Source organism: Helianthus annuus, chromosome 7 (genome assembly GCF_002127325.2).
Source record: "Helianthus annuus cultivar XRQ/B chromosome 7, HanXRQr2.0-SUNRISE, whole genome shotgun sequence".
In the NCBI taxonomy this organism is placed as follows: Eukaryota; Viridiplantae; Streptophyta; class Magnoliopsida; order Asterales; family Asteraceae; genus Helianthus; species Helianthus annuus.
Window position 1 is genome coordinate 133,923,014 of NC_035439.2, and position 10,948 is coordinate 133,933,961.

A 10,948-nucleotide genomic window follows, 5' to 3' on the forward strand; every position below is an offset into this window, starting at 1 on the left:
TCAATGTAAATTTTATACTGGTTCGGCTGAACCCGTAACCTTCTATGTAGCTACGCACTTGGTTTTAAAGGACCCCGTCCCCATAGAAAAAGTTTAATTAAACTTTCCAACTACCCCTCGCAAAATAAATGTTTGGCCCCCTCTATAATATTATTTACTACCAAGCCTAAATTTGCTCCGCTTCTCTGTTGCACATCTCACTAAATGCCAACAACCACACATTTCTCCACTTAACTTCTCATATAAATATATGTCTACACACAAACACAAACACATACAAAGTCACAAACAAATGGCTTCATCACTTCCTGTTGATTCAACACACCGCCCTCACATCGTACTATTTCCATTTATGTCCAAAGGCCACACCATCCCGCTACTCCACCTAGCCCGCATGCTAGTCACCCGCGGGATCACGGTCACTATTTTCACCACCAAAGCTAACAAACCATTCATTGCTCAGGTTCTTGAAACCTGCCCAGATGGTAATTCCATATCCATCATACACCTTCCGTTTCCTAGTAACATTGACGGCATACCTCACGGTATCGAGAGCACCGATAAGCTACCTTCGATCTCTCTTTTCCCCCAATTCGCTGCCGCGACAAAGCACATGCAGCCTCACTTCGAAATGTCACTCAAAAACCTCGGAAATGTCACATGCATTGTTTCCGACGGGTTTTTGAGCTGGACGCTTGCGTCCGCAAACAAGTTCGGCATCCCTCGGCTATCGTTTTATGGGATGAACGCGTATTCAACTGCGGTGCAGCATTCTGTAACTGTAAACCAGAGTCTGTGGGGACCCGAGTCGGATGATGAATTAATCACCGTGCCCGGGTTCCCCTGGATTCAAATCACACGGAATGATATTGATTACCCATTTACCCAACGTAACCCATCCGGTCCCTTCCATGACTTCATAATGGAGTCATTTGTCACATCGATAAACAGTTACGGTACGATAGTGAACACATTCCAGGAGCTGGAGCCGCGGTTTATAGACTACATAAACCGCGAAATGAAGCCCACACCTTGGTGTGTAGGGCCACTCTGTTTAGCCGAGCCGTTTGGCTGCTCAGATAAACAGCCGAACGGCTCGAACAGCTCGAAATGGATAACGTGGCTAGACCAGAAACTTCTCCAAGGATGTTCTGTGTTATACGTCGCATTCGGGTCACAAGCCGAGATATCAACACAACAAATGGAGGCCATATCAAAAGGTTTAGAGCAATCCGAAGTTAATTTCTTGTGGGTAGTGAGAAACTGCGAGTCGAATGTTCTTAGTGAGCTCGGAGATAAGGTAGGAGACCGAGGGATGATCGTGACGGAATGGGTGAACCAAATGGAGATACTAAAACACGAGAGTGTGAACGGGTTCGTGAGCCACTGCGGATGGAACTCGGTGTTAGAGAGTATATGTGCGGGGGTGCCGATTTTGGCGTGGCCCATGATGGCGGAGCAGCCGCTGAATGCGAGAATGGTGGTGGATGAGATAAAGATCGGGTTACGGGTCGAGACGTGTGATGGTTCGGTTAGAGGGTTTGTGAAGGCGGATGGGTTGAAGAAGATGGTTAAGGAGTTGATGGAGGGTGAGAAGGGGAAAGAGGTGAGGAAAAGGGTTAAGGAGGTTGGCGCGGCCGCGAAGGCAGCGGTGGCGGACGGTGGTTCGTCGTGGCGGACGTTGAACGAGCTCATAAATGAGGTGGAGAGTGTTAGGAATAAGGGGAAGAGCGATGGAGAGATGTGAATTTATGGGTGGTTGTTAAATACTTTAATAATACACTTGCTTAGAATTGATCACTTGTATTAATGGTGATAACTAGTTGAGTGGATCCTAGGTTATATGTATGGTGTTTTATTGAAATGGTTAATAATGAAGTGAAATAGAGTGTGAAGTGAAGGGTGGTGTTGGAAAAAATGGAAGTTTTGTTGGAGTTCTAAAATGATGTTGCATGTGGTGGAGGTGAAGTTCTGAAAACCAACCCAATGGTTCACATAAAAGAAGATGCTCTAAAAAAATGAGTGATTGTAAGGCACTCATACACAAAAAATATTTATCGGGCCAAATAAAAATTTAGCAATTCTTTACTTACAAAAAAGAGAATAGATAACCATTAATAAATTATTTATACAAAACAAAAATAAAACTTTTCCGACTTATAACATGCTAATTATAAATAATATAAAATTTAAATGTTAATTGGTTTAGCCAATCATACATGTTACATATAACCAAAACCCGAGACCATTGGTTTCTCAATTAGTTTGGTTATTTCGGTGTTGTATGTTATTCGGTTTTCTGCACGCTGCTAACCTTTGATGATGTTAGTGATTAAAATAATCGATAAACATATTTAAGACGCATATACATTATTTGACTCGAAAAACGTGACTAAAATTCGATTCATAGTTTTGGTATTAGGGTTTGTGGTATGTAATTATGCATACAAACATATAATGGATGAATCAAAGGACCGAAGCAAAATTCTTTAATGAAAATGGCTAAGTTTTGTTGTCCGCTACAGGCCACAAATTCCTTGTCAACTCGTCTTACGTTTTGAGCTTGAACTCTGACTCCATAGGAATTCAACTTTATTGAGTTGGATTTTGAGCTCGTAAAAGTAAAGAAAATTCCAACTTGTTCAGGCCCGGCAATTAGCAAGCCTATGTGGCCCATACGGCCGATTGTACTTAAAGAAATAGGGTTGGTAATCTAAACAAACCACATTGCATGTTGCAAAGACTTCCAAATACTCGTTTCTAGAAACAAATTTGATTGTAATTTTATTTTAACAATTCATTTCCAAATTCAAACCCGTACATAATTGTTGTAAGAAAAAGTCCTTTTGTACTCAGTTAGTTAATAATAAATTTTCGCCATAATAGACTGCCGTACCAACCATGAGTGCAACTGTTGCACCTTGAGTTACTACACGAGTTCGCATCAATGTCGGACCCAACTCCAAATTCCCTTTCTTAAAACTTATCAAACCAGTTGTGAACACTCCTGTCGTGATCAAGGCACCTGGAACACAGAAGCGATCTAGTTGGAAGATATGATTTGATAAGGTTTCCTAGATTAATAATAATAATAATAATAATAATAATAATAATAATAATAATAATAATAATTGAAAGCCAACAATACTTTAATTCACTTTCATAGATTAATATAAAGGAAAATTGGTATTTAATAAACCAATCTTTAACCAGTTGGTAAAAAATAATCCAACCTACAGAATTGGTATATAATAATCCTACCTGTGACAACCCGTAACTTCAAGGTAAAACCATTCGTTTCGCTTTTGCAAAATAACCATATACTTATATTATTCGACGAATTAAATTTATACTTATTTAATTTATATTGTGCAAACGTATAGTCGTAACCAATTCCATAATGTGTTGAACCAACCCGAACTGTTTGAACCAAAGTACATGTCTCGCTTGTCGATTCGACCCACTCGCGTGAAACTTATGCTAGCATGATGATTATACATTTATTATTATCATTATACTTCTATTATTATTAGAAAAAAAAAGAATGTATAAATTTAAATTTAAATATGTAGCTAACGAAACATGGCAGAAGTCTTGCCATCTTTATTTTTTTTAAAGGTTTCCTTTCCATTTAATTTAGCCAACACCCTAGCCCACTTCCCTCTAAATTTTGTTATCTTCGGCCCATCTACTTTCACACCGCCTCATCTCTTGTCATTTAAACATATCATGCACGTTTGTGATTATATTCAGCCGTAACTTCCCTCCAACTTTTGCGGCAACCATTATCATCTCCTTGCTCTCAATCCTTCTTTCGACAACCATCATCTCCTTCCCTTCAGCCAAAACGCAGCTCCGATAGTCGGTAAGGTCTGTATCTCTCATCCATAACTCTTTAATTAACACTTTTGTCGTGGTTTCTTTGTCACGGTTTCGGCTCGGGTTGTGAATCCTTGTTACGTGATAGCATAGTTAACTGTGTATGTTGTTGCAAACATGAATTAGTGAGATGGGTTTTGTGAATCATGCTAGACTTCATAATAAACTAATTGTTAATGGGTATAGTGGCATGAAACCTTTCAAATTGGAATTTGTATAAGTGATTGATGCATGCCATGAATGAGGGTTTTGTGTATAGATAAGTGAATTTCGTGAACTGTAATATGAATATATATGCTTTTGGTTGTGCAACCATGATGGTGATATGTATGTATGCTATAGGTTCTGTGTATGGTTATGTATGTGTTCATGTGATAAGGGTTTTATGTGACACTTGAAAGGAACAATCAACATGTATACATGGAATAGGATGGTAACCTGTATGTCATGTGTAATCAATGTTATCATGGAAATTTTGATGTGCTTGTTGATAAATCTGATATGAAACCAACACAAATCTGATATGAATAATGTAGAGGCGTCATATAACAGTAAAACACCAAAGAGAAATTCGGAAAACTCGTTTTGTTAAAATATATGTGAAAAACAATTTAAAACAAGTAATGCTTCGTTCAGCAATTTTCTGCAGAAAATATGCCAACTTCGGAAGTCTTTCTCGGGACTTAAAATTATCGAAATTCTATGTTTTCAGAGCCTAAAACCAAGTAACCGGAAATAGCTTTCAAACAGAAGTGGTTTCGTATTTTTCGGACAGGTCTAGGTATTTTTAGCGGAATTGTTTGTAAAACTGCTATGGGCTGCCATTTTCTGCAGAAAATCCAGCGAACGTTTTGCGTTATAACTCGGTGTGTGTTTACTGTCTGAATATGAAAATGTTACTGTAGATTCTAGGGATCGGACATGCGATTTTGTTTTTGGTTTCGCGCCAATCGGATACACAGATCTTTTTAAATAAATTTTTCGGCAAACGTGATCAGATTACGTCAAATCTGATCATGGTTTGGCGCAAGAATTTTCACGAAAAATCCGTAAGGAATCTGGTCACCAAATTTTAATACAATGGTCTCTGGTTCGATTGAAACGTTCCGTAATTTTTCGGGAACTATCCGATGCCCGAACGGTCCCGATTAATGCTCCGCAAATTGTCCGAAAATGCACTTAAAAGCTGAAATTTTGTGACAAGATTTACTTGTGATTTGTGACGAATATGAGGTCGCTAATTCGAATAGCGACACATTGCATGCATGTGTACATATATACATTATAATATTTTATGTGCAACATGTTAGAATACGTGTAGGAACTTTGTGCTCTATTTGAAACCACTAATTGACTAAATGTTAATCATACTAGGACGTGTTTGACCAACCCTGACCGTTAGCTGTTTTAAGAATCAAACCGAGCACCCCAAGGTGAGTTCATCTTTCTTGAGCATGCGTCCCGGTGGTTGGGACAGTCAGTGGATATTCCTGGGAGGGACAAGTCTTTTGGGTAAAAACGGGAATGTTGGATAATATACTCTTCCTATCACCTTTCAAGTCCCTCCGTGTTGTTTGGTTACCTGGAAGGTAACATGGTATTAGTTAGTAGCGCTACTTAGGTTTGGCAACCTCACCCCGTTCCTGGGAGGACGGGTGTTGAACTAATGACCTAGTCATGACCAATGCTTTGATAGGAGCATTGGAGAAAGGGCAAAATAATCAGAAGCCGTCTTGTATTGGGGTATTATCAACATTGTTTTCAACATTACTTTCGGAATCAAATTCAATGGATTAAATAAACACTTGGTAACCAACGTTTTCGTAAAACTATGAACTCACCAGCGTGGTCTGATACACTTGTTGCATGCTCGCAGGTTGTTAGGCTATATGGATTTGGAACTTGCTGTCTGAAGTAGCTGGAGTGGTCATGGGTGGTGTTGATTGGATTCACTTATTGGAATATTGGTTTTCATACAATTGTTTTGAGAATATTTAACGTATGGTTTTGATAACGCTTCCGCTGAACACATTGGTTTTCGTATAAACTCATGTTGGAATTTTATCATTTAATAGAGAGTTTTATTTTGAAACTCGTGAGTTCAATGTAATTAGTGGCTCATTGTCAGTTCGTCACACGCCTAACAGGGACACTCCCTAGGTGGTAGTTTGGGGTGTGACAGTTTGGTATCAGAGCCACTGGTTATAGTGAACTTGGTTTTAAAATGTTTTATAAAACCAGACTATAACCGAACAGTACCGAAATTGACCATGACACTCAGCTCCAGACTGCAAGGTTCGTTTCTCATTTACTATTGCATAGTATATCTAGTGTTTGCTTATGAATAACATTACCCGTGAATGCACACCTGACACTGTAGTATAAGCCCTTTGTTATCAATCCCGTTATGTGAACTGTTAGTGTGACACTACCCTTCGATTATTGTCATCCTTGATCATGTGAAACCTTTCGCTTGCTATTTGAATGTGGAGAACCTTTTAGCGCAAGTTAAGAGGCACTGAGATAAGCATGCAAATCGCCTTATTATTATGGGTGCACACATAATAATAACGCGAGGTGCATGCAAGTCCCAGTGAGGCTTAACGAGCGTGAGAAGGGTTCTGCCCTATTGTGTGTAAACCTGGTAGTTTGTAGATTTCAATGTGGAGACCGGTACGTCTTCTTTGAATGATCTTTTTTCTGCTTCTGTTTTAGTTGACTCTTGTTCCGATTGGAGTTATGTGCTTTAGGGTTCAGTCGTCAGTAAGGACTGACTCCCACCTTTCTTGTAAATAAGCATGTAGTAGAATTAACTGATAGTAAATCGATAGAAGCTTCTCATGTTCTTTTTGGTTGTAAACTTGATCTCGTGGGTCAAGTGTTCGACTTGACCTACTTCCCAATACTCCTGTAAGTTTTGACATGGTCATTGCCATGGACTTGGTTATCTATGTATCAAGCAGAAAATTCTCTGCAAAAAGAAAATCGTGCGTTCCCTCTCCCCAGTGGGGAAATCCTTATCCGTTTAAGATCATCGTAGTGGTGCCGCTGTTGGCATTGTCACCGTCGTGAAAGCCCAGAAGTGCCTGCGGAAGGGCTACTCTGTTATACTAGCTCTTGTCACCGATTCGCCACTTTAAGAAAGGAAGATCGAGTATCTTCATGTTATTCGTGAAATTTTTGACATGTCTTCCAAAGAGTTACCAGGTTTACCACCACATCGTTAGGTGGAATTTTAGAATTGACCCTATGCAAATCCTGATTTCCTTCTGGGGTACAGCAATCCCTTGGATTCGCTGGATACTATCACAGCTTCATCATAGGATTTTCGAAGGGTTCGCAACTTCAACCTCCTTAGCATAGCGGGGAGCTGTGAATTCTTGAGAAATAAAATCGGGGAACGTCTTTTCAGCTTTTGAAACCCAACCCTACAACACGCGGAGCATCACTTCCATCCGAGAGCACCGATGATCCAGCGATATACCATGATGGCTTAATTCAGAGTCCCAGTTACACGCCGATGCAACACGAGAGAGTGATGATTTGCGTAATGGTGTTACGGAGGGGAACTGCACGACCTACAATCTCCGGTGGAAACCGTGGTCGTTGGATTTAAGTGGGAGGCATTACTTAGACGGTACCGAATGCACCAATTAGACCGAAAACAAGGGCCTCCAGTGCACCCTTGTTTCAATAGAGGTAACCATGTGATGGCATCGCTAGATGGAACTTTCGAACGAACACGGGATTAGGAGAACTATACCCACGCATCCCTGTAGACAAACCTTATCACTTTCACTTGTCATCGCCGCTAGAAGTGAAGCAGTCACAGCTATACGCGTTTGTCGTTTTGCAACACTAATCTTTACCCACCAAACTCTGTTTTGGACAAATGATACACTCGCGCGACCGTGATGTAACGAACTTCCCTGTTGTGCCATGCCGCCATGCACCACTACTGGAAATTACTTCTAGACAATAGATTAGCTGGTCGAATCCTTCGGTTATTAATGGACCCCTGTTTTCGCTCGATTCTTCGTACGAACCTCATTAATCCCCTGTTTCTTTGATTGGCAACTGATATAACGAAACGCTAACAACCATACCATGATTTCCACCGATCACAAGATTAGCCCCCCCCCCCCCAAGCGTTGTAAGGTATCTATAGATCGAGTTCGTCGGAACTCACTTCCAGCCATTGTTTTAGAACAATTTTCGGGACGAAAATTCTTTCAAGTAGGGGATGATGTGACACCCCGCGAAAACGCTCAACAAAACTAGCTTCCTCAGTGACTGTTTGCTAAATTTCGGGACGAAATTTCTTTCAACTTAGGGATGATGTGACAACCCGTAACTTCAAGGTAAAACCATTCGTTTCGCTTTTGCAAAATAACCATATACTTATATTATTCGACGAATTAAATTTATACTTATTTAATTTATATTGTGCAAACGTATAGTCGTAACCAATTCCATAATGTGTTGAACCAACCCGAACTGTTTGAACCAAAGTACATGTCTCGCTTGTCGATTCGACCCACTCGCGTGAAACTTATGCTAGCATGATGATTATACATTTATTATTATCATTATACTTCTATTATTATTAGAAAAAAAAAGAATGTATAAATTTAAATTTAAATATGTAGCTAACGAAACATGGCAGAAGTCTTGCCATCTTTATTTTTTTTAAAGGTTTCCTTTCCATTTAATTTAGCCAACACCCTAGCCCACTTCCCTCTAAATTTTGTTATCTTCGGCCCATCTACTTTCACACCGCCTCATCTCTTGTCATTTAAACATATCATGCACGTTTGTGATTATATTCAGCCGTAACTTCCCTCCAACTTTTGCGGCAACCATTATCATCTCCTTGCTCTCAATCCTTCTTTCGACAACCATCATCTCCTTCCCTTCAGCCAAAACGCAGCTCCGATAGTCGGTAAGGTCTGTATCTCTCATCCATAACTCTTTAATTAACACTTTTGTCGTGGTTTCTTTGTCACGGTTTCGGCTCGGGTTGTGAATCCTTGTTACGTGATAGCATAGTTAACTGTGTATGTTGTTGCAAACATGAATTAGTGAGATGGGTTTTGTGAATCATGCTAGACTTCATAATAAACTAATTGTTAATGGGTATAGTGGCATGAAACCTTTCAAATTGGAATTTGTATAAGTGATTGATGCATGCCATGAATGAGGGTTTTGTGTATAGATAAGTGAATTTCGTGAACTGTAATATGAATATATATGCTTTTGGTTGTGCAACCATGATGGTGATATGTATGTATGCTATAGGTTCTGTGTATGGTTATGTATGTGTTCATGTGATAAGGGTTTTATGTGACACTTGAAAGGAACAATCAACATGTATACATGGAATAGGATGGTAACCTGTATGTCATGTGTAATCAATGTTATCATGGAAATTTTGATGTGCTTGTTGATAAATCTGATATGAAACCAACACAAATCTGATATGAATAATGTAGAGGCGTCATATAACAGTAAAACACCAAAGAGAAATTCGGAAAACTCGTTTTGTTAAAATATATGTGAAAAACAATTTAAAACAAGTAATGCTTCGTTCAGCAATTTTCTGCAGAAAATATGCCAACTTCGGAAGTCTTTCTCGGGACTTAAAATTATCGAAATTCTATGTTTTCAGAGCCTAAAACCAAGTAACCGGAAATAGCTTTCAAACAGAAGTGGTTTCGTATTTTTCGGACAGGTCTAGGTATTTTTAGCGGAATTGTTTGTAAAACTGCTATGGGCTGCCATTTTCTGCAGAAAATCCAGCGAACGTTTTGCGTTATAACTCGGTGTGTGTTTACTGTCTGAATATGAAAATGTTACTGTAGATTCTAGGGATCGGACATGCGATTTTGTTTTTGGTTTCGCGCCAATCGGATACACAGATCTTTTTAAATAAATTTTTCGGCAAACGTGATCAGATTACGTCAAATCTGATCATGGTTTGGCGCAAGAATTTTCACGAAAAATCCGTAAGGAATCTGGTCACCAAATTTTAATACAATGGTCTCTGGTTCGATTGAAACGTTCCGTAATTTTTCGGGAACTATCCGATGCCCGAACGGTCCCGATTAATGCTCCGCAAATTGTCCGAAAATGCACTTAAAAGCTGAAATTTTGTGACAAGATTTACTTGTGATTTGTGACGAATATGAGGTCGCTAATTCGAATAGCGACACATTGCATGCATGTGTACATATATACATTATAATATTTTATGTGCAACATGTTAGAATACGTGTAGGAACTTTGTGCTCTATTTGAAACCACTAATTGACTAAATGTTAATCATACTAGGACGTGTTTGACCAACCCTGACCGTTAGCTGTTTTAAGAATCAAACCGAGCACCCCAAGGTGAGTTCATCTTTCTTGAGCATGCGTCCCGGTGGTTGGGACAGTCAGTGGATATTCCTGGGAGGGACAAGTCTTTTGGGTAAAAACGGGAATGTTGGATAATATACTCTTCCTATCACCTTTCAAGTCCCTCCGTGTTGTTTGGTTACCTGGAAGGTAACATGGTATTAGTTAGTAGCGCTACTTAGGTTTGGCAACCTCACCCCGTTCCTGGGAGGACGGGTGTTGAACTAATGACCTAGTCATGACCAATGCTTTGATAGGAGCATTGGAGAAAGGGCAAAATAATCAGAAGCCGTCTTGTATTGGGGTATTATCAACATTGTTTTCAACATTACTTTCGGAATCAAATTCAATGGATTAAATAAACACTTGGTAACCAACGTTTTCGTAAAACTATGAACTCACCAGCGTGGTCTGATACACTTGTTGCATGCTCGCAGGTTGTTAGGCTATATGGATTTGGAACTTGCTGTCTGAAGTAGCTGGAGTGGTCATGGGTGGTGTTGATTGGATTCACTTATTGGAATATTGGTTTTCATACAATTGTTTTGAGAATATTTAACGTATGGTTTTGATAACGCTTCCGCTGAACACATTGGTTTTCGTATAAACTCATGTTGGAATTTTATCATTTAATAGAGAGTTTTATTTTGAAACTCGTGAGTTCAATGTAATTA

The 10,948-nt window shown here is 39.4% G+C and overlaps 1 protein-coding gene across 1 annotated transcript; it reads left to right on the forward strand.

The window, feature by feature from the left end:
* Positions 1-226: 226 nt before the first annotated feature.
* Positions 227-1,918, forward strand: LOC110896130 (UDP-glycosyltransferase 90A1). Its single transcript, XM_022143572.2, has one exon. It carries the CDS (start codon positions 251-253, stop codon positions 1,745-1,747), a length of 1,497 nt encoding a protein of 498 aa, XP_021999264.1. The 5' UTR covers positions 227-250; the 3' UTR covers positions 1,748-1,918.
* Positions 1,919-10,948: the final 9,030 nt, after the last annotated feature.

Excerpts from the sequence above, each read along its gene's own strand:
- LOC110896130 (XM_022143572.2), top strand. The coding sequence starts at position 251 with ATGTCTACACACAAACACAAACACATACAAAGTCACAAACAAATGGCT.